The 23,311-nt window shown below is 37.6% G+C and overlaps 1 protein-coding gene across 1 annotated transcript in view; it reads left to right on the top strand.

Moving 5' to 3' along the window:
* The first annotated feature begins 27 nt into the window (after positions 1–27).
* The window catches only part of AIDA (axin interactor, dorsalization associated), a 42,677-nt gene continuing 19,393 nt past the window's right edge, over positions 28–23,311 (top strand). The window contains exons 1-6 of the mRNA XM_024750462.1: positions 28–317; positions 8,397–8,466; positions 15,963–16,016; positions 16,429–16,483; positions 21,740–21,803; positions 22,047–22,153. Coding sequence (XP_024606230.1) covers positions 208–317; positions 8,397–8,466; positions 15,963–16,016; positions 16,429–16,483; positions 21,740–21,803; positions 22,047–22,153 — 460 coding nt within the window. The 5' untranslated portion in view covers positions 28–207. The remainder of the gene's footprint in view (positions 318–8,396; positions 8,467–15,962; positions 16,017–16,428; positions 16,484–21,739; positions 21,804–22,046; positions 22,154–23,311) is intronic.

A 23,311-nucleotide genomic window follows, 5' to 3' on the forward strand; every position in this document is an offset into this window, starting at 1 on the left:
CGGAGCCTCGGCGGGGCGGCCGCTTCAGAGCCGCAAAGTTTGGCTGTGGCGGCAAATGGGCTTGGGCGGCTCCTTGGCGGGTGGTGGCGGTGGCCGTAGCGGTTCCTCTTGGCCCTGTTAATGTCGGGGCCAGGCCCGGGGAGGATGGCGCCCTAGAGCCCGGCCTTGCTGGGGTAGGGGCGGGAGGGGACGGGGTGGGGACCGGCCATGTCGGAGGTGACCCGAAGTCTGCTGCAGCGCTGGGGCGCCAGTTTTAGGAGAGGCGCCGACTTCGACTCTTGGGGCCAGCTGGTGGAGGCGATAGACGAGTATCAGATGTGAGTGACTAACCGCGGGAGCGGGCCAGACCGGCTCCAGTCGGCCGCCTCCCGCTTCTTTCTGTCGGTGTCTCTCATCACTGTATCTGCAGCCAAGGCTTCTCAGGGTGGGGCCCCGCAGGCGCTGGGGCTGAGGTCCCACTGGCCCTGGAGACCAAGGTCCGGTCTCTGGGGTTTTTTGCTCTCCGCCTCAGCAGGGCCAGTTCCGTGCAACAGGTAGCCCTTCTTTCCTGGGGCGCCAGCCCATTCAGGCTACCTACTGAGTTCCTTGCCACCGTCTCATGGGTCCCCCGCTCTGCAGTCAGTTTCCTTTTCCCCTCTCCTCCGCCTCTCTCAGGTTGCCGCCCCTCAGTTTCTCTTTTAGAATCTCGGAGGAATACTTGTGTGTTCTCCGCCCACGTCCCCGGGATGAGGGGCCTCGCTCTGTGTACGGTGCCTTCCTCCTCCCCTGTGTAGGGCAGGAGGGAACTGGTGGCGATTGAGGGGAGGTGAGGGAGTGCCCCCAGGAGGCAGCGAGGCCGGAGGTATCTCCTCAGCCCAAAGAAAGGTCTCCTCTCGCGCCCCTTCTCCACCCCTCTTTCTGGGGAGCCGTGTTTTCCCAATTCACCTCGATTCCGTTTCGGTTTCTGGGACTGTTATTTGCTAGGCTGGGTGAGTCCCACCCACCCCCTCGCTCGGTTGCTCTGGGTGGAGTCCCTGCAGGATGTGAACAGAAGAGAGCAAAATGTGAATTAATAGACCACGCACAGGAGTCACCACCGCCTCCTTGGGTCCCTCCTTTTCCTGTGTATAATGTATAGCCGCAGGGTACATGTGAGCACCAGGTTCTTTGATCTACCCAAGTCCGATTTCTTTCCCTTTATGGTTTCCTCCCAAAACTTCAGCGGTGTTTTTAAAATTAAAAGACAAGGTTTGCGTATATATTAAACCTTGCTTATAGTTTCTTGTACATTTTACTGAAAATAGGAACTGCCTGCTAAAATGCTGTTGTTTGCAAACTGTTGCCAGTAATTACTTCTTGGTTTAAAGCAAGTTATTGTTCGAAACCATGTGTAACATCTTTTGGAAAGAATACACGATTAGTGCTTGGAAGATCTAAATCCTGTATTCTTTTTCTACAATAGTTACTTGTGTTTATCTGGCCATTAAGATAATTTAAGTGCGTGGATGTTCTCTATCTCATCTTACTGACTTTGAATTGCCTGTAGTTTTCAAAAGCCCTGAAAACCACCATAGTTTGGGCCATTTTGCCATGTGTAACAACTACTGTCATTTGTTTTGCACTTTCACTTGATTTCACTTTACTCTTGTAACTGCTCGGTGAGAGTATTATTATTTTCATTTTGCAAATGAGGAAACTGAAGCTCAGGTTAACCGGATTACCTAGGGTCACAAAACTATACTGCTGAAGTCTGGGTTTTTTTTTTTTCCCCCAGTTCCAAATCCTGTCTGCTCTACTATGTAGTGTTTAAGGCATTTATTAAAGATGCGTTGTATAAGTGAATTGGACAAATTAGAAGACTTCGTTCATTCCCAGAGAATGTATCCTTCCATACTGTAGCCGGTTAGATAGTGAACACCCATGTATACTCATTCTGCGTTAACTAAACTTGCATAGCCTGAAATCTAAAGCTGTCTCTCACTTGTGATGGTGGGACATGGCAGCTGTTGGCACTCAGCAGCAGACCTCACAATGGAAAGTGAAGAATACCATGTCCAATTGAAATTACAAAGGAAAATTGAATATGCAAGCTGTTTAGCTGGAATTTCTAAAAATATCTCAGCAAGAGAGTAATAGGCACCAACAAATCTATTGTTGAACCTCATTACTAACCTTGAACTTAATGATTCAGAGTAGTAATTCTAAAATTACTATAAAAACCACCAGTGTCAAATTTGAAAAGAAATATGTGATGATTGGCTTAAATTTTGTAAACATACAGGCTACATACACGATGTTGACTTTAAAATTAATACACTCAAAAATGAAGGCCAGTTGTCTTTTTTTAATTTGAATTATCTGTGAGAAAAGGAGACCATTTAGGGGCCACTAAATGATGTGAAAAAGAATGGATGGGATTTAGTAACTGACTAGATACTGAGCTAGAAGAAGTCTGGGAGAACTGGCCTTTCTGACCGCAGAGGCAGCTGTGTCTTTACAGCTGTGCAACACACAGGAGTGAATTCATGGGATGGGGACCTTGTGGGGGCGGGAGTGGACGTGTTTGTACTTATCGTAAGGTAAGAATATCACAGCTTAAACAGTTTCATCACTCAGCAAGTGAGAGCTGGGCGTATAGAAATGAATAAGATTTGATATCCATCCTCAAAGTATTGAGTCTAATGGAGGATTTTATTTATTTATTTATTTTTCATTGTGAGAAATGCTGGAGGATTTTAGAATAAATAGGTATTGCTATTACAGAAGTAGGAAAAGAGTAAGTGCTGCCACACTTCTTGCTGTTTCCTGAAGCTTGCTTCTGCCTTAGGGCTTTTGTACTTTTTCTGGAACACTCTTCTCCCATTATCTGCTTGGGCCGATTGATCACCTCCTTCAGGTCTTTGTCCAAATATTATCTCTGCGACGCCCTCTTTGTCCAGTTAAGTATGCTGTCCACTCCCACTCCCTCTACCTCAGTCTTGCAGATCCAACCCCCAATCCTGCTTAATTTTTTCTATAGTATTTATCACCATCTAAAGTACAATATATTTTATGTATTCATTTGGTTGGTTGTCTCTCTCCCCACTTGAATGTAAGCTCTTTGAAAACAGGGTATAGGAGGGGTTGTCTATTTTGTTCTCTACTGTATACGTAGTGTCCAGAGTAGCACTAGACTGTTATCAAGTAATTATTTATTTAGATATTATATAATTGTTGTATTCTAGTGAATGGCTTGATTCAGGAATATGCTGTGGGAGCATTAAGGAGTTGATGCCACAGTACTGTTGGAAGATTTAAGCAAATTATGTCAAAACTAAAATTGCTATCTAAAATATACATGATCAATTAAAAACAACTCCCTCTAGCAGGCCACCTCTTTCAGCACCCTGGGGGTACCTGCCCCCTAACTTAGGGTAGAGTGGCATGGACTCTGCTGCCTAGAATCAGCTATTTCACAGGATCAGTCCTGAGGCATTAATCCGGCACACAGATGCTCAATAAGTATTTGTTAAATGAATGGGTGAGTTTGAAGATAGGATAAGCCCTGTTAATCATCCTTTTTATGCCTTGTGTCAGTGCCTCTCGAGGTGTGGTCCCACATCCTTGCTGGTCTGCAACGAGATAAATAAAGAAATGAGGATTTAAAATTTAGGAATTTCGGGCTTCCCTGGTGGCGCAGTGGTTGAGAGTCTGCCTGCCGATGCAGGGGACATGGGTTCGTGTCCTGGTCCGGGAAGATCCCACATGCCGCGGAGCGGCTGGGCCCGTGAGCAATGGCCGCTGAGTCTGCGCATCCAGAGCCTGTGCTCTGCAACGGGAGAGGCCACAGCAGTGAGAGGCCCGCGTACTGCAAAAAAAAAAAAAAAATTTAGGAATTTCATTGTGGTGTGACATCTTAATGATAGTTTTTATTTTATTTTATAAAAGTATTAGCCTGGAACAGATTGCGGGGGAAAAAACTAGTTCTTCACTCTAAATAGTTTGAGAAGCACTTGTTTCTGTCATGGATTGCTGTGGGGTTTCTGTGGGCCACTTATTTATGTGCTTTAAGGATATTTAAAACTTCCCCTTGAGAGCAGTCCTGTATTACCTGTAGGCACCCTTGGAAACTGAGGTTATTCTCTAGAGAAAAATATTTGATAGGTTTTTTACCTTTACTAATAGAATGTCAACTCTTACCTGCTCATCTGATACCCAGAGCAGGGGGATTTTCCCTCAGTGGACAGATTTATGTCTCACTTTGTCTTAAAATGGTGCAATCATTTATGGGCTTAAAAAATTAAAATTTTTTTAAAATTAATTTTATTTATTTATTTAATTTTGGCTGAGTTGGGTCTTCGTTGCTGTGCCCGGGCTTTCTCTAGTTGCGGCGAGTGGGGGCTACTCTTCGTTGTGGTGTGCGGGCTTCTCATTGCAGTGGCTTCTCTTGTTGAGGAGCACGGGCTCTTGGCATGTGGGCTGAAGCGTAGTTGTGGCACACGGGCTCAGTAGTTGTGGCTTGCGGGCTCTAGAGTGCAGGCTCCGTAGTTGTGACGCACGGGCTTACTTGCTCCGCGGCATGTGGGATCTTCCTGGACCAGGGCTCAAACCCGTGTCCCCTGCACTGGCAGGTGGATTCTTAACCACTGTGCCACCAAGGAAGCCCTAGAAAATTAATTTTTTTGCCTAGGTTTTACAAAAAGTTTTTAAAAATAACTTTATTGAGGTATAATTTATATACAGTGAAATTCAGCATTTTATGTTTACAATTCAGTGAACTTTTAGTAAATTTACCAAGTTGTGCAGCCATCATTACAATCAAACTTTAGAACATTTGCATCACCCCACAAAGATCCCTTATGCACATTTGCAGTCATTCCATGTTCCCACCCTAACCCCAGGCAGCCGTTAATCTATATTCTGTCTCTGAAGATGAAATGAAACTTCTTCTGGACATTTCGCGTAAATTGAATCATATGATATGTGATCTGTATGTGGCTTCTTTCATTTAGCATAATGTGTTTGAAGTTATCCATGTTGTTGTATGTATCAGTACCTTGTTCCTTGTTACTGCTGAGTAGTGTTGCATTGTATGGGTATACCACATTTTGTGTATCCATTCACTACTTGGTAGACATTTGAGTTGTTTCTACTTTTTGACTGTTATCATTAATGCTGCTGTGAACATTCACGTGTAAACCTGGGTGCACGTATATTTTCATTCTTCTTGGGTAGAGATGTAGGAGTGGAATTGCTGGCTCATATGGTAAATTTATGTGTAATTTTTAAAGGGAAACTGGTTGGTCAAACTGGGTGCACCATTTTACATTTCTACCAGCAATATATGACAGTTCCTGTTTCTCTACATTGATAGCATTTGTTATTGTGTGTCTCTTTGACTATAGCCATTCTAGTGGGTACCTAGTGTACTTCACTGTGGTTTTCATTTGCTTTTCTCTTACGACTAGTAATACTGAGTGTCTTTTCTTATGATGCTTATTTTCCCTGTAAATCTTGTTTGTAAAGTGTCTCTTCATACCTTTTGCCTATTTTTAAATTGAGTTGTTTGTCTTTTCCCTATTGAATTAGAAGAGTTCTTTGTATTTTCTGGATATCAGTTCTTCATCAGATAGGATATATGATTTGCAAATATTTCCTCCAGCCTGTTGCCTAATTTTTAAAAACAGGATTCTGTTTGAATTTAACATCATTGTCTACTGACTGCTAGCATTTGAGCAGGAGTTTAGAGCTATATCCTTTCTTCTGACAGTGACCTGCTTAGGTTTACAGTCACTATTGGCATATTGTGTGTAGAACTTGTCAAATAAAGAAACTGCGCAACAGTGTAACTTCCCTGAATTCAGGGATGTGTAGTTGACATTGTTAAGTGTAGACTGTGATTCCTGAAGAGAACTCTACGTAGATGGTAGGCCAGCAAAAGTTAGAAAGGAAACCAAGTACGGGACAAGTATGGCTATGGCTGTTTCTAATTGTACTTACTCCTGTATAAAATCCATAGAGTGGGTCTATGAATGACATTTTAGGACAAATATTCTGGGGTTTCCAGTTTTGGGGGAAAAGAAATAAATGGATGGAAGCACTTTGATTAAGTAACATGGTGGAGCTATCCTGGCAAACGTTATGATTTTATGTAGGAGTTTCTTGCGTTATGATAAAGAGGATGCAGACCTTTCATAGATTAGATAGAGGTCATCATGTGAACTTTACTCTTGATCTTTAAAGACATGATTATATAGATTAGAACTTCCATCTAAGACTTTTTGGAAACTTGGTGAACTGTCTTTTGCAACGGCTTGGTGGGAAATCTAGCACTTGCTACCCTTTGTATCCCTGCCTCCGTTCCCCACCTAGGATAGTATAGTATGCTTGGGAATTATAGTTTAAAATTCTTTTGTAGTTACAAAATGTCTCACCAAAAACATCCTTTCAAATCTTTGTTTTCTTTTTTCCCCCCTGCAAGTTTTTAAAAATTAAAATAAATATCACGTAACATGAAATTTATCACTGTAAAGTTGTACAATTTGTTAGTGTTTAGTACGTTCACAATGTTATGCCACCATCACCACTATCTAATTCCAGAACATTTCCATCACTCTCAAAAGAAACCCTTTACCTGATATGGGTCACTTCCAATTCTCTCATTTCCCCAGCCCCTGGCAACCACTAATCTGCCTTCTATCTCTATGGCTTTATCTATTCTGGATATTTCATGTAAATGGAATCATATAATATATGATCTTTTATATGGCTTCTTTCATTTAGCATAATGTCTTTGAGGTTCATTCATGTTGTAGCATGTATCAGTATTTCATTCCTCTTTATGGCCAAATAACATTCCTTTGAATGTGTGCGCCACATTTTGTTTATCCGTTCATCAGTTAATGGACATTTTAGGTATTTCCAGTTTTTGGCTAATCACGCATAATGCTGCTCCTGTGATCATTCGTGTACAGTTTTTGTGTGTGTGAGTGTGAACATGTTTTCTGTTCTCTTGGGAATATACCTAGGATTTTGAAACTGCTGGGTTATATGGTAACTCTATGCTTAACTTTTTTTTTTTTTTTTTGCGGTCCGCGGGCCTCTCACTGTTGTGGCCTCTCCCTTTGTGGAGCACAGGCTCCGGACGCGCAGGCTCAGCGGCCATGGCTTAGGGGCCTAGCCGCTCCGCGGCATGTGGGATCTTCCCGGACCGGGGCACGAACCCGTGTCCCCTGCATCGGGGGACACTGCGCCACCAGGGAAGCCCCCTATGCTTAACTTTTTAAGGAACTGCCAAACTGTTTTCCACAGTGACTGTACCATTTTACATTCCTACCATCAGTTCCAGTGGTAGGGTTCCGATTTCCACATCCTTGCCAATACCCATTGTACTTTTTCTCCCTCTTTTTTTTTTTTGTGGTACGCGGGCCTCTCACTGTTGTGGCCTCTCCCATTGCAGAGCACAGGCTCCGGACGCGCAGGCTCAGCGGCCATGGATCACGGGCCCAGCCGCTCCGTGGCATGTGGGATCTTCCCGGACCGGGGCACGAACCTGTGTCCCCTGCATCGGCAGGCGGACTCTCAACCACTGTGCCACCAGGGAAGCCCATCTCCCTCTTTTTAAAAATTATACGCATCCTGGTGGGTGTGAAGTTGTATGTCATTGTGGTTTTAATTTGTATGTCCCTAATAACTAATGAGATGATATCCATGTACTTATTGGCCATTTTTATATATTCTTTGGAGAAATGTCTGTTCAATCAAACCTTTTACTCATTTTTAAATTGAGTTATTTTTCTTTTTATTGTTTAGCTGTAAGAGTTGAGCTTAGACTTGTAACACAGATCCATCCTTGAAAACTCATCCTAGGCCTAGCTGCTGTTAAGTATGATGATAACTGAGCAAACAGTGATTTCCATGTCTGATTGCTAGAGGATTTTCTTTATTTGCCATGAAAAATACGTTCAAAAGTATAATTTGATAGAGTATCATCACTTTGTCATGGCTGTAATTTGAACTAATCTTATCAGCAAATTAATGATAGACTGATAAAGTACCTCTGGCTGGTACTATTAATTGGTGCTCACTGGAAGTGTTTAAGCCAAATCTGGACAACTGCTCTTGGCTTGTTGTAGAAGAAATTCGTGTGTACTAAGGAAAGTTGAATTCGATGTCATTTGAGATTCTTTCCACCTCTATGATTCTGTTTTTGCTGTCTAGAGCTGAAATTTGTCCCAGTGAAATGGTATGAAAAGTATCTTATTTCCATTGTCATTGTATAAAGAGTTAGATTCTAAAGATAATGTAGATTTATACTTTGAAAACAGAAGAAAAGTGTTATTGTACTTCACTCTTTAAGAATTAAATTATTTTATCGTGTTTCACTTGAAATAGTTTGCTTTCCTTCAATTTTAAAGAATGTTTTTTTCTTCTTACAGATTAGCAAGACACCTACAAAAAGAGGCCCAAGCTCAACACAATAATTCTGAGTTCACAGAAGAACAAAAGGTACCATAAAATAATCTCTAGATACATCAGATTCCAAATGAAAAGGGTTCTGTCTTTTGAGTCCATTAAGCAAAAACAAACAACAAAAACTGTTATACTTAAGTACAAAGAATGATACTGATTATGCTTTGCTGAACATTAAGTAATTACTTTAGAGATACCACATGATTTACCATGTAATGAATTTCTCACTTAATAAATTTCTTTACTCAGCCATTTAGACATTTAGTGGAGACCATCCACACTTTGGTTGGGAAGGAAGGGGTACCAGAGACTGGAGTTTGATTGTGAGTAATTGCATCCCACCTCAGTACTTACTTAACTCAGAACTTCCTTACCTCCTTCTCCACCTCCTCTGAAAACAAACAAAAAAACAAAACAAACGAAAAACAAAAAAAGCCACCACTGAAAAATAATTAGTTCAAGTCAAGAATTTAGCATAAGAATCCATCAACAAAATAAATGCATAAAGTTGCAAAATGTTTCAAGGGTGCTCTTTCTCCTTGAATTAAAATTTTAATGTATCAGATTGATTCCCTGTACTGCTAGAGATTGTGAAAAATGGGATATTTTAAGAAGCCTTACTGTAAAACAGTGAGAAGAAATGGGAGGAAACAATTCTTATTTTTCCTGGCTCAAGGTATCTAATGTTAAGTTAAATTTTAATCTCGTAGATAATGAAAAAATTCATGTCAGCTTTCCTCCCATTTCTTAATACATTGTAAAAACTATGGTGACTTAATTTGCTTTTATTCTCTTTTTGTACAAGGAGTGGGAGTGGGAGTGATTCTTTGCACACTCTTCAAGTAAACCTAAGCAAATTGGTTTTAGTCCTTAGGCCTGTATTCATTTGATTCATCTTTATAAATCTTTGAAAAGAAAAAAACACCAAAAATTAGGGTCAGTCATATTTCTTACACAAGTTAGTATGTTTGCATTTTTAAAATATTTGGGGTCTGTTGAACCGGTTTGCAGGGCAGAAATAGAGACACAGATGTAGAGGACAAACATGTGGACACCAAGCAGGGAAAGTGGCAGGGGCAGTGGTGGTGGGACGAATTGGGAGATTGGAATTGACATGTATACACTAATATGTATAAAATGTATAACTAGTAAGAACCTGCCGTGTAAAAAAATAAATAAAATTCAAAAATCAAAAAAAACACAAACCTGCTGTACAAAAAAATAAATAAGATAAAATAAAAAAAAATAACTAATAAAACGTTTTTGGGTCTGTGTCATCTAGTGTATCTTTATTTTGTATTTTAAAAAGTAATAGAAGTTTTAAAATTTTAAAGTATATTTTTCTTTTTTCCTTAATAATTGCTAATATCCACAATAGATTTAGGAAACTTAGGATTTTAGCCCTGGAAAATAATCACCACAGAGGAATTGTCCGGTTTGCAAAAGGAAAGGAAAAAGGACTATATGCTTTATCACCTCTAAGATTTGTGAAATCTGTCTACGAATTGCTAAGGAAGTGATCAGCTGGCATCACAGATTTGAGAGTTTAAACATCTATGTTTTGAAACAATCTCAAATATCTGAGTATGTAAATTAACAGCTAACAAAGTGTGTTATGACTATAGAAACAAAATGAAAGCTTAGGAAATTAAAAAGTTTAATGACAGCCATATTTTAATCACCTGTTTGCCTTGTCTCCAACATCTGTTGCTTAGGTTTAGGTTCTATGAGCAACACGACCTCAAATATAAATTGATTTGACCTAAAACATACTAAAGTTTTTTAAAAATGTCATCAAGAAATGAGCTTTATCATATTCTGATGATTAGACTAACCAGAAAAAATTAGCTTTTTCTTAATTTTCTTTAACTTTCTAAGGATGAAGCTGGGATGTTTGACAGTGCTGTGTATTCAATCTTTAATTTATAGCTGTTCTTAGTAGGCACCCGGCTGCTGTCTTTTTTCAGCTTACACAGATCTCACCCTCCACAAGGCCCACGAGGCACCATGACCTAAAGGAATGAGCCTGAGATCTGGAGTCAGAAGACTTGGTCTTGAATCCAGTCTCTGTCGCTGGGCCTTAATTTCCTTATGTATGAAATGAGGGATTAGATAACTCTAAATGATCTTGAAACGTATCCCTAAATCTTCAAATGACCTCCACCTTTGAGGTAGTCTGTTCCTCCTCCCCTCCTCGAGGTGTGATTTCTGAGGTATTTATTATTTATAAACCTGCTTAGGAGGCAAATGTGGCTGCCAGTAGTGACTACAGAGAGAGGTTGTGCCTGCCTCCCTATTCCTTGGGCTTGGAGAAGGACCCCCAAATCACTCTGTACTACATTATGAATATAAGGCAAGTCGTATGCATTTACAAATTCTTTAAAAAAAAAATTTCTTTAAAAATACAGGTGAAGCATTCACAACGAGCCAGAAACCTCATATTGGCATTGTAGGCCTTATTTCAATGTCACATAAGGAAAAACGTAGAGGCTCTAAGTTAATAAATGATTAGAAAAACAAAGATTTCCCAGACATTATCTGGAGAACATTGACTCTGAAAAATTAATAGATGTTATATGAACAGAGTTTGTGACTTGTCAGGGCTTTTAGTATGCTAACGTGTATGTTGGAGTTTTAAAGAGTTTGGGTAGTGGAGTATTTCTTAGATTTGTTGGCTTTTGAAAGTCTCCCTCCTCCTCCCTTTATAATATTTCATTGGGTCTAAAGAACATGTTATGGGAAATTTTGAAACCAACTGTTAGGTCTGCAAAATTAATTGAATGCCAGACCTGGCATGTAAGCCAAAGGAGAAGAAATTCGATTGTGTTTTCCTTAAAAGGGGAAAATGGAGAATGTTCCTTACATTATTCTAAGCAAAATTGTTCTATATGTTTTCTATTTGGAATTATATTCTTTATGCTTTTACTATTTTAAATGTTTTTGTAGCAGTGACAAGTTTTAGAATTATGCCAACCATTTAATAATTTGTGGAACTTTGAAAGAAGATTTTTAAAAACCACTATATTTCTAAAGTGCTTTCTTTATGAAGCTTTCTACTGTTAGTTCACAGTAAGATTTCAAAAACATTTGATGAATAAATGCTTTGTTAGATCTTAAGTTATTGATATTTATTTGTATATGATTATTTTAAGATTAGAGGAATCCTATTTTTTTAGAGAATAACATATATATCTTCACAATATTTATTTTAAATCTGAAGAACTCTAAAGCAGAGCTACTGATCTCTCTAAAGTTTATTAGTTGATGGTAAAAAATCTTCATATGGCTTTTCTATTCAAAATATTCTGAAAGATTTCTGGTGGAAAAAAAAGCAAGTTTATAATTCTTATTTGATCTTCCCTCATGATCAGTTGACATAGCTTTCATTTCATTTCTTAATAGTTTTGTCATTATAACAGGGTTTAGTAGCCAAAAAATAGCTGCCAAAAGCTTTCATTCCGTTAAATTCCCTGCTTTGGTGTAGTAGATTTTTCTCATGTAAGTTTCTGGACAGACTAGAACATCCTGTCTCATGATGCTTAGAAAGTTTTTCCCTGTTTTGAATCAAATTTAGTGGTAATGAGAATTCCAGCACTATATGCTTGTTTTACATTTTATAGGTCCCCACTTTCCACTGCCTCCTCCCTCTCTTCCTTTCTTTCCTCCCCACCCCCGCCATCTAAAGAGTAGACGACTGGCTGTCTAAATGTAAAAAATTAAGTCTGGATTGAGACTCTACTACTTTAACAATGTGTATTTTTTCAACATATTTCTCCTTGATATGTTTTAGCAAAATTACTTTTGCTCTTTATTTGTATATTTCTATTTCATCTTTTCCTTTCACCACTCTTTTTGAGTTGTCCATTTCCCTAGCAAGTGACAAAGTAAAGTAGGCAGTATTCTGAAAATGACAACATTTTCCATTTCTATACCACAGTAGGTATAAGCAGTTAATTTGAATGAAGTGCTAATTATTTAAATCTTTCTAAAATTAAACTTCACTTTGAGTGCTTAGTCTTAATGTGTATTAGTTAATAGTCAATATTTATATTCTGACACATATGACTTTGTGCTTCTTAATAATTTTTCTGAACCATTTCTTTCTAAGAAAGTTGAAATAATTACAGTAGCAAGCACTTGATTTTGACATCAATAAATGCTGCATGTTTTGCTACAGCTGAAAATGATAGTGTTTCACTCCTTTTTTAATACTGATGTTGGGTGTGGTCCCTTAAAATAGTTATGAATAATGCTTATTGGTATTTTGCCATAGTTCAGTAGATTCTGTGTAAAAAACTGTTGCTTCTGCTTAACTTGAAGAAATATTTAAATTTAAAATAGATTATTAGTGGACTTACAGTTGTTAAACTACATTTTACCTTAAATGTTAAAAACATCAAATCAGATGGATTGTATAGTAAAGAAGGAAAAGGAGTTAACTAGTATTTTTAAAGACTTACTGGTACGTGTCCCTTAATACAGACAACCCTTTTTCAAAACCATTTTTTAAAGAACATAAAAAGTATGGCCAAATGGTATTAAAATAAGTGTATTACTTTGTTGTATATATTGCTATTGTATAGAATATACTGATGTCCAGGGCAAGTTGCTTAACCTGTCTTCTGTTTTCACATCTATAAAATAGTTGTATCTAACTCATAGGGTTGTAGTCAGGATTAAATGACGTAATGTGTGCAAATCACTTAGCAGAGTCTGTCATTTAGTAACTGCTCAATAGTTGTTAGCTATTACTGTTACTATGTAATTATATTTATAGTTAAAATTATTTACTAGTTTTGTCAGATTTGAGTGATATATATGAACAATGATCTGAGGTTATTAGATTTTATGTAGAAAAGATTGTTGCTGGTTGCTCCACAACAGCTCTTTCAGAGGGTAAATAAATCTGTGATTATCTTGATTCCTTTTGCAGCAGTTCTATTAAATATAATATTTAAATGTAAAATTTCAAAATAAAATTTGACATTTTCTAAACTCTTATATTAAGATTAAAAGACATTTTTAAATATTGTGGAGATAGTTAAATATTGTTACTTGTTCCTTGACCAAGAGTCATGTCTTTTGCTCAGTCGTGGTTTATTTATTTATATATTTTTAAATTAAAAAATTTTTTTTATTGAAGTATACTTGATTTACGATGTTGTGTTAGCTTCTGGTGTACAGCAAAGTGATTCAGTTATACATATTGATATATATATCAATATATACATATTCTTTTTCATATTCTTTCCCATTATGGTTTATAACAGGATACTGAATATAGTTCCCTGTGCTATACAGTAGGACCTTATTGTTTATCTGTTTTACATATAGTACTTTGTATCTGCTAATCCCCAGCTCCTAATTTATCCTTCCCCCTTTCACCTTTGGTAACCATAAGTTTGTTTTCTATGTCTGTGAGTCTGTTTCTGTTTCATAAATAAGTTCATTTGTGTCATATTTTAGATTCCATAAGTGATATCATATGGTGTTTGTCTTTCTCTTTCTGACTTACTTCACTTAGTATGATAATCTCTAGGTCCATCCATGTTGCTGCAAATGGCATTATTTCATTCTTTTTTATGGCTGAGGAGTATTCCATTGTATATATATACCACATCTTCTTTATCCATTCATCTGTTGATGGACATTTATTTACCTTGCTTCTGTGTCTTGGCTATTGTGAATAGTGCTGCTGTGAACATTGGGGTGCATGTATCTTTTCTAATTATAGTTTTCTCCAGATATATGCCTAGGGGTGGGATTGCTGGATCATACGGCAACCCTATTTTTAGTTTTTTAAGGAACATCCATACTGTTTGCCATAGTGGCTGCACCAATTTACATTCCTACCAACAGTGTAGGAGGGTTCCCTTTTCTCCACATCCTCTCTAGCATTTGTTATTTGTAGAATTAGTGTTTTATTTTGTGAACTATCCCAGCTGTTTATGGTCCACGTGATAATTGCGTAGTGCCATCTAGCCTGGGTGCCAGGTACCAGGACAATAGTTGTTACTCCTCTTTGCTCCTCATTTATCTTCCAAAGAAAATTGATGAAAGAGAAAACCACCAAATCTAATTGACTAAACTTTTGCAGGTCGTCAGTGTATATAGAAAAACATCCTTTTTTTTCCAGAATATTTTTTTTGTGAAGGCATTGCAAATATTGTACATATATACTTCACTTTTATTGTCAGGATTTATTCCTTTTTATTAGGAAGGATTTAAAAATCTTGATGGGCATAATTCAGCTGCTGCCTGCTCTTGCAGATACTTGTTCTATGGGTCTCCTTTTCATTTCAACCCTAGTCATTCATGTTCTTGTTCTGATTACTGTTTACATAGACAGTTGAAATAACCTGATTGATCTTACCTTTAGTCTTTTCCCTTTTCTCCTTCACCCTATGGATACTCTTATCACAACAGTCTTATTATTTTTTTTGTTTGTTTTTGCGGTACACGGACCTCTCACGGGCCCAGCCGCTCCGTGGCTCGTGGGATCCTCCCAGACCGGGGCACGAACCCGTGTCCCCTGCATCGGCAGGCGGACTCTCAACCACTGCGCCACCAGGGAAGCCCACACAGCAGTCTTCTTAAAGGGCAAATCTGATAGTCATTCTTCTGTCCAGAAACTATCTGTATGATTTATTGCTAAAGTAATAACAGATTTTGCAGCTGGTCCTAGAAGGTCCCCTTTATAATGACCTCCCTCCCCCAACACACGCATTTCACATTTCAAACCTTTCTCCCCCTGCTTCAGTTTGGGACTTCAGACAACTGAACCATGACAATTTTCCTAGTACGTTAGTTTTAGAAATCCTCCCAGTCACTGGGGCTTGAATCCTAATTCCGATTCTTGTCCTGTTTCTCCAGGACATATTACCGCTTAGCTCGCTGAAGCCCTATAGAATCAAGTGCCTCTGCTTTATGTTACAGTGATTCTGAATGTGTCTTATATAATAGAAACATGCGCTTATTAAAGACAGGGACTATGCCTTATCACTTGTATCCATTTTATAGCTCAGATCTGACTGTAAAATTTACCACCATTTATCACAAGTATTGATTCTGCTTAGTATTGTTGATATATTTAATTGAACAAGTCGAGATTGGATTTGAGTCAAAATTAAATTATACCACTGTGCTAACTTTCAGATATTTTTGTTTTTAAGTCTTTTAGTGGATATCAGACTTTATGGAGAAGAAGAAAAGGTAAAGCTTAGGAGGGAAGATGCTTGAAGTCCTTTTCATTGCCCTTTAAATCATATCTAAAGCTATCATCAAAGCAAACTTGATTTAAAATTGGTTTTGGCACATTAGGTTAGGAGCGAATATATACTCACCTTCTCTGCCCGATCCCAGACCTTTACCTCCTGTTTCTCGCCTCCAAAGTCTGCAAGATGCTAAAAGAAGTAAAATTTAACTTATTTTTTAAAATTATAGATTGCTTATCAATGAAAATTAACTTGATGATTTGGACAACTAACAGTTATGATATATTTGGTATTTATAGCTTTTTCTTTTTCCTTCAGAAAACCATAGGCAAAATTGCAACATGCTTGGAATTACGAAGTGCAGCTTTACAGGTAAATAGGTTCCCCCCCTCCAACTTTTTAATATAAGGAAAAGAAATTATTGTGAACTATTCTGATAAAATATTAGCATTCATGCCAAAAGCAGTATTGTCTCACAAAGGTTTTATAACAATAAGAATTGGTGGGTTAAACTCATATTAAAAGATTTAGTTCATATTATATAAACTGTAAAAATAAAAGATATGACTTCAATTTTTTTTCTGTTATTTTTAGCCTGAATGTTCCAAAAAACACAAAAACAAAAACCAGTTTGGAATTTTTTTTTTTTTTTTTTACCCTGAAAGCAAGAAATAGATTCATTTATTTTGGCCACTTTTTGAATATGTCGTCAACCACTTAAAAGACATAGGGTGCAGTGAAATCTTTGTAATAAAAATATGTAATACGCATGTTTTAAATTCAGTCCACACAGTCCCAAGAAGAATTTAAACTGGAGGATCTGAAGAAGCTAGAACCAAGTAAGTTTTGTTTTATATTTTTTAGTGATACTCCTTTAGAAAAATATTTGAGCTGTTATGGATATTAAGGTTATTTAGCAGAGATGCTGATTTGAGTCATTTCTGTTAATATCTAGTCCTATGTAATTTTTTTGTGCTTTTATAATTCCTATAATATTTATAGTAATTATTCTTTGGTTCACTTTCATTATAGAATATGAAAAATTATTTGATTCTATGTCATACCTCATCTATCTGTTTTAGACTTTATTTTGTTTTAATCTCTTTAATAAGACTATAATTAAATTACTTTGGTAAACATTTACAGTAGAGTCTACTGGAGAATATAAATTTATAGTCATTGATGCCTATTTATACAGCATGTCACTGAAAACTGCAGTCCAGCTGTTTGGTCTGCTCTATAAAATATTTCCTTGTTGTCCTCATTTTCCTTCCTGAAAGTTTTTTTGAGATAAACAATTCCTTCAAATATTTTGGTGGTTAGGTTGCTGCTAGATGAAGCTTTTTTGCTGGTTCAAATGAATGTTCTCTTAGAGGAAATGTTTGAAATATAAGCAAGGGCACAAGTATTGAATATCACCACAGTCAATTTTAGGACATTTTTATCACCCCATAAAGAAACCCTTTATCCGTTAGCATTCAGTCATTTCCCTCCAGCTTCCCCCAATTCCCAGCCCTAGGCAACCACTAATCTACTTTTTGTCTCTATAAATTTGCCTGTTCTGAACATTTCGTATAAATGGAATCATATAATGTATGGTCTTTTGCAACTGGCTATATATAAGATTATTTTAAGAAAAGCACATTGATGGCTTTAAAAAAAAGATTTCAGCTGCAGTTAGGATGTCTGAGTTATATAATGTTTCTAAAGAAAATCATAACGTTCACTTTTAAATGATAAGAATAATTAGGATTTGGGATCCTTACCTAGTCACTATTTTCCATTTCTTTTCAGTTTGTTTCCAAATAAAACTTAAGAACCTGTTAGGTATGTAGGGTGACTGTAAAGTTTGTAAACGCTTATACTCAGATGTTTATTATCTCTTTCCATAGACTCGCTCAGTTATTCCTCCTATGGCCTCATAGACCTTCTCGTTGGTAATAACGGTTGCCATTTTTTCGAGTAGCAGCAGTATGCCAAGCTCTCAGATAAATCGTCTCAACGGCATTTTGCTTACTGACACTTGCCCGTGATCTTACAGCTTGTAAATGCCAGAACCGGATTTTGACCAGGGTTCTAAGTGATCTCAAAGCCTGCATTCCTACCACTGCACTCTGTTATTAATACTTGGAATGGTGCAGTATTGGCAACAATCCTAAATAGCATGGTTCTTCAGGTCAAGTTCCTGAGAGATTTTTGGCCCGTATCTTAGTGGAAGATTGGACTAAAATCTGCATTAGTCTTCTACTTTGTTTATTTTTTTATTTTTTATTTTTTTTAAGATTTGGTGTGCAAATGGAAAGGAAAGAGTATTATTGGGATTCATTTTGTTATAGTTTGAATTTATATAATTCTTCTCATTTGGACTTCTCCCTTCCTGGTACTTATTATTTTTTTAGATGATTTTAATTTGCTGTTGCCTCTAAAAGGAACATAAATGTGTATATTGTATCTCAGTAGGATATGCTCTGTAATTAATTTTGAATTTATAAAATCTAGGCACTTATTATGAGTTAATTATTTTATCGGAATTAAACATTTTCTATAAATTGGTGTTTGACTATATTTCAGATTCAGTGTTCTTAGTCAAGCTGACCTCTGCCTCTTCTAGGAATGTTAAGGAAAGGAAAATTAATGAATGACTGTGTCTTTCAACATGTTAGTCCTAGTTGGTTTATTTTGCTAATGTATTTTTCCTTTCAAAGTTTTAAAAATATAATCCTGTCTGAAATTCATACTAAAACTAAGATCTTGAAAGTACTAGTTACTTGATTTTCTTATGTTAATCCTTAGTAGCAGAGTACTTCTTACTCAAACTTGTCCCCCCGTGACAACCCCATAAACTGTAAAGTTCCCTTCCATTAATTCATCTTTGAAAGACCCGAAGAAATCCCACCTTTCTCTGAAAGCTTTCCGTGCTTTCCCTAGCCATAATTAAACTGTACTTCATGTCCTTTCTAGGAGCACTTTTTATAGCCACCATTGTAGTCTTCCCTGTATTTTTCTCACTTATATTTATTTCTCTCCTCAAGAAGATTGTAAATAGCCTCTGTATTTTCCCCACAGAGCCTCATTCAACGCTCTGCCTATAGTTTGAACGCGGCAGATTTTTAAGTTGAATGTCTTCAGGGAATCTTCTCACATAATTAAAAAAATAACCTTTCAGATGGGAAGCACTTGCTCATTTTTGCCTACCACAAAAATGAAAAATGTCAGCCACAAAAGAAGAATACATCTGGGGTGTGTGTCTGTGAGATTTTTAGAGTGTCAGCTTCAGGAGGTTGCAGGGCCTGCTCCATGACAGCAGGCTGAGAGTGCTGGGTTCTTACCAGTAGAGCGTGGGCCTGTGTGTGTGATTTCTACTGGATGAGCCAGTTAGACCCCAATGGTTGTAGACTCCATGCTCATGATAATACCTTCCATGGAATTATAAACTTGCTTCTCTCTTCTCTAAATCCTCCTAAAATATTAATATTAGTGTCAGAAGAAAAATCCTATGTAAAGTTTATGTAGAACCCTATTTTAAAAGGACGTTAGAATCCCTGTTATTCCATAGTTGGTGAAAATGGAAACCATTTACAGAAAGGGAGAAAGGAGCTGTTATTTTTCTCCCAAAGTTATTCACACAAATTAAATATCTGATATACTCTATACTTATAAATACAAAATAAAGGAGAGGCTATTACTGCAAAACAGACATTTCCTTTTCAAAGCATTGATACCTAAGGAAAGAAAATACTGTTTAATTCTTCTATTATAATACAAATTTAAGATATTCTTAATGACTAATATGATTTTCAACTTTTTAATTGATGTTGTTTTGTACATATTTTAAGGTTTGATTTTTCCTTTTTATTATTAAAATGTGATCATTTCTGATATACATGATCTTTTTTTTTTTTTTGTCACCCATTCCCTGTTCTCAATATCTAGCATAATACTGTGTAAGTGATTAATTCAGGGGTCCCCAACCCCTGGGCCGCAGACCAGTATTGGTCTGTGGCCTGTGAGGAACCGGGCTTCACAGCAGGACGTGAGTGGCCGGCGGTGAGCGAGCGAAGCTTCATCTCCCGCTCCCCGTCGCTCCCCATCGCTCGCATTACCACCTGAACCATCTCCCCTCCCTCACCCCCGGTCTGTGGAAAAATTGTCTTCCGTGAAACCGGTCCCTGATGCCAGAAAGGTTGGGGACTGATGAATTAATTGATATTTGAGTTGAATGAATAGCTTACAAGGAACATTCATGCACCAAGCTTAGAGAGGATAGTCTTATAATTTTAAAAATAGTCCTTCTTAGTGAGATCTGAAATGATAGGATTCTAGTCAGCCAGATAGGGAAAACTATGGAGAAATAAATTACCATATAGTAATGTAGAATTATACTTTTATGGTACTTTAAATGTTCCCATGCAATGTCATATACTGTGTTATTTAATTTAATTTTCTCAACAGTCTGGGAAGGAAATGGTATTCTGGTTTTAGAACTGGGGAAACGGAGATTCAGAGTAGTTATGTGAATGCTCAAGTCATTAACATCCTCGTAGGGCTAAGATCTGATTTCAGAGCTTTTGCTACTTCCCCCTTGCTTATCAGACTTAAGCTCTATGGTCCATTCTATTCCTTGAACAAGCTCCTGCCCCAGAGCCTTTGTTGTTGCTCTAGCTTGTTTTCTAATTCTTGGAGAGCCCTTGCCCCAGAGCTACTTGTGGACATTTCCTCTCATCCAGGTCATGGCTCAAATGTCTTCTAGTAATTCAGGTTTGAGAGGCCTACCCTGTTCACCTCAGCTGAAGTTATCCCTCTATTCTACGTACACAAGCATCCTCTGTGTCCTTCATTACACTAATTGCAGTCTTAACATTATCTTGTTTATTTGTTGCCTTATTATTGTCTGCTTTTCTGACTAGGATCTAAGATCCACATATGAGGGCAAGAACCCTCTGTCTCTATCACTGCCATATCTTTAGCACTCAGTGCACGTTTGTTGAGGAGAAGAAAAAGAGAGGAAGAATGAGGGTAAGAGTTGGAGAGGGAGAGAGAATAAGAATGAGTGAGAATCTAGACCCAAGTCTCAGACTTCTTTCCCCGAAGGGCTTAGTAGGAGTGCATATGTTAGAAGAAGTCTAATAAACACATCCAACTCCGATTGGAGTAAGGCATATAATTGCAACCTGTACACAGGGATTTCCTTTTTGGGGATGACAACTCCATACCTATTTTAGCTCTCAACTGCAGGACTCCAAACTTAGCGAGACTGAATAAGTTGAGTATAAAATCATAGAAATATTTTGGGTTGCCCAATTAATGCTATTACTTCACCTTCATATAGTTGCAGGTAGTTACTGGGAATCCATGAGACCAGATATGAAGCACTAAGTTACATATAGCACCTCTCTTTAAGTTTACATGCCAGGATATAGTCATTGACCACAACCATAATACAGGAGGTGGTACCATGTTGTTTGAAGACTTCTCTTGGGGATAAATCCCTCTTTGTGTTTGTGTGTGTGTGTGTGTGTGTGTGTGTGTGTGTGTGTGTGTGTGTGTGTATGTAAGAATATATGTACATATATGTATGTATATATTACACATTTGTAATAAACTATGGTAAAATGCATATGAGAATTATAACCTCACTACTATAAACTTTACCAGTTTTATGGAGTTGAGGGGAAGTCTAATCAGGACGTAGAATAAGATATGCTCATGTCCCTCTCATTGGTCATCTTTGACACCAATCTTTTAATTTAAATACTCCAGGGAGGAGTTACTCTCTTCTCTGGTGCCCCATGTCTCACCTAGGACTTTGTACATAGAACTATTTCGGGGTTCATCTTCCATAAGGACTCTGAGACTCTAGAAGTAACTCTCCTTGGAGGTCTAACAATACTCTGAAATTACTGGTACTTGGAGTATGGATATTTTCATTTTGCTAAGATAGTCAATGGTTTATGGCTCTGGATGATGATAAGATTGGGAATTTTTAAAAAAGTATTAATAGGCATAGTAAAATTTACTAAAAATCAGTCGTTGACAATAAAATTGTTTATTTTGATTCATGAGATAATTCATATGTCTTTCTCTTTTTATTCTAGTCCTAAAGAATATTCTTACATATAATAAAGAATTCCCATTTGATGTTCAGCCTGTCCCCTTAAGGTAAAATAAATAAGCACCAATATTTGTCTTCTTATTCTATCATCTTATTTTATACCTATTTTTCAGAGATTTCTGGATGTTTTATATCAATGTTGGTATACTGATATCATTAGTAGTAACATATTAGCATTTTATGTCAGCATTTTTTATATCAACATCTTACCTAGGAAATGAGTAGCTATGAGGCTTCTCTAGTATATTTAGTTTTGTAGCTCACTCTTTTTTCTGTCCTTTTGCATGTAGAAGAATTTTAGCACCTGGTGAAGAAGAGAATTTGGAATTTGAAGAAGATGAAGAAGAGGGTGGTGCTGGAGCAGGGTCTCCTGATGCCTTTCCTGCTAGAGTTCCTGGTGAGTATCACTTGTTAAAAATATACATTACTTAACTCAATACAAGGCCAAGGTGTTTGGAACTTATTTTGGTATTTGCTAGTAGAGAGTAAAACCTCTTCAGGGTTCATGCCAATCTTAAGCAAATGGTCATGTTTTGGGCAGTAGCTGTTTTATAAGTATAGTCTGAAAGTATCTTACTGTCTGTTTTGGGGTTCCAAAGACCACCTTCGCGTTTGGAGATTCACTAGGAGGACTCACAGGACTCAGCATGTGATTGTACTCACAGCTGTGATTTATTCCAGAGAAAGAATACAAAAACAAAGTCAGCAAAGGGAAAAGGTGCATGAGCGAAGTCTGGGGGAAACCAGGTGCAAGCTTCCAAGAGTCCTTTTCCAGTGGAGTCACATAGCTTGTGCTTGATTCCTCTAGTGCCAGGTTGTAATGACACATGTGAAGTGTCCACTAGGGAAGCGGGATGCGCGTTATAGACTCCATGCCCAGAGCTGTTACTGGCGGCTGATCACATAGACACCCTCTGCCTAGCACTGACCAAAATTCCAGACTCCTAGAAGGAAAGCAGATAATTCAGCATAAACCATGTTGTTTGTAAAAATAACTTAGGCATAGTGACCATTCTTATCAGGGGATAGTAGGAACCCTCATAAATCCAGATTCCCAGACTCTAGTCAGGGGTCGACCTTGTACTCAGGCCTTTCTAAGAGTAACAGTCTCAGACCTGCTATGTTAACTCTTTTCTGTACACTGTTGTAAGTACTTCTTTAATTAATCAAATTGTGGTCATTAAAACTGGACCCAGGGAGAATGAATACTAAGCAAATGCCCTTTTCTTCCCATCTTGTTTTAGGAAAGCAAATAACATATGGCAAGGCTTTTTTGTTTACAGAAGATCTTCCCTCTCTGTCAGTAACCTAGGCCACCCTGGATAAATTTCTTGCTTCTCCCAATTACTGTTTTATTCTGTTCTGTTCTTATACAGTACACAGTTTTCATTTCTGGTAAACTATAATAGTTCACTTTAGTGTACTATGCTGATATATTGTGATGTATTTTAAAATAGACGCCAGAAGCTTTAAAATACAGCTAGATACAATTTATGTATTATCCTGATAACTTTCTTGGTAATAAAAGTACAGGCAGACCTCGGAGATGCTGCAG

This window comes from Neophocaena asiaeorientalis, unplaced genomic scaffold (genome assembly GCF_003031525.2).
Source record: "Neophocaena asiaeorientalis asiaeorientalis breed wild unplaced genomic scaffold, Neophocaena_asiaeorientalis_V1.1 scaffold430, whole genome shotgun sequence".
Lineage (NCBI taxonomy): Eukaryota > Metazoa > Chordata > Mammalia > Artiodactyla > Phocoenidae > Neophocaena > Neophocaena asiaeorientalis.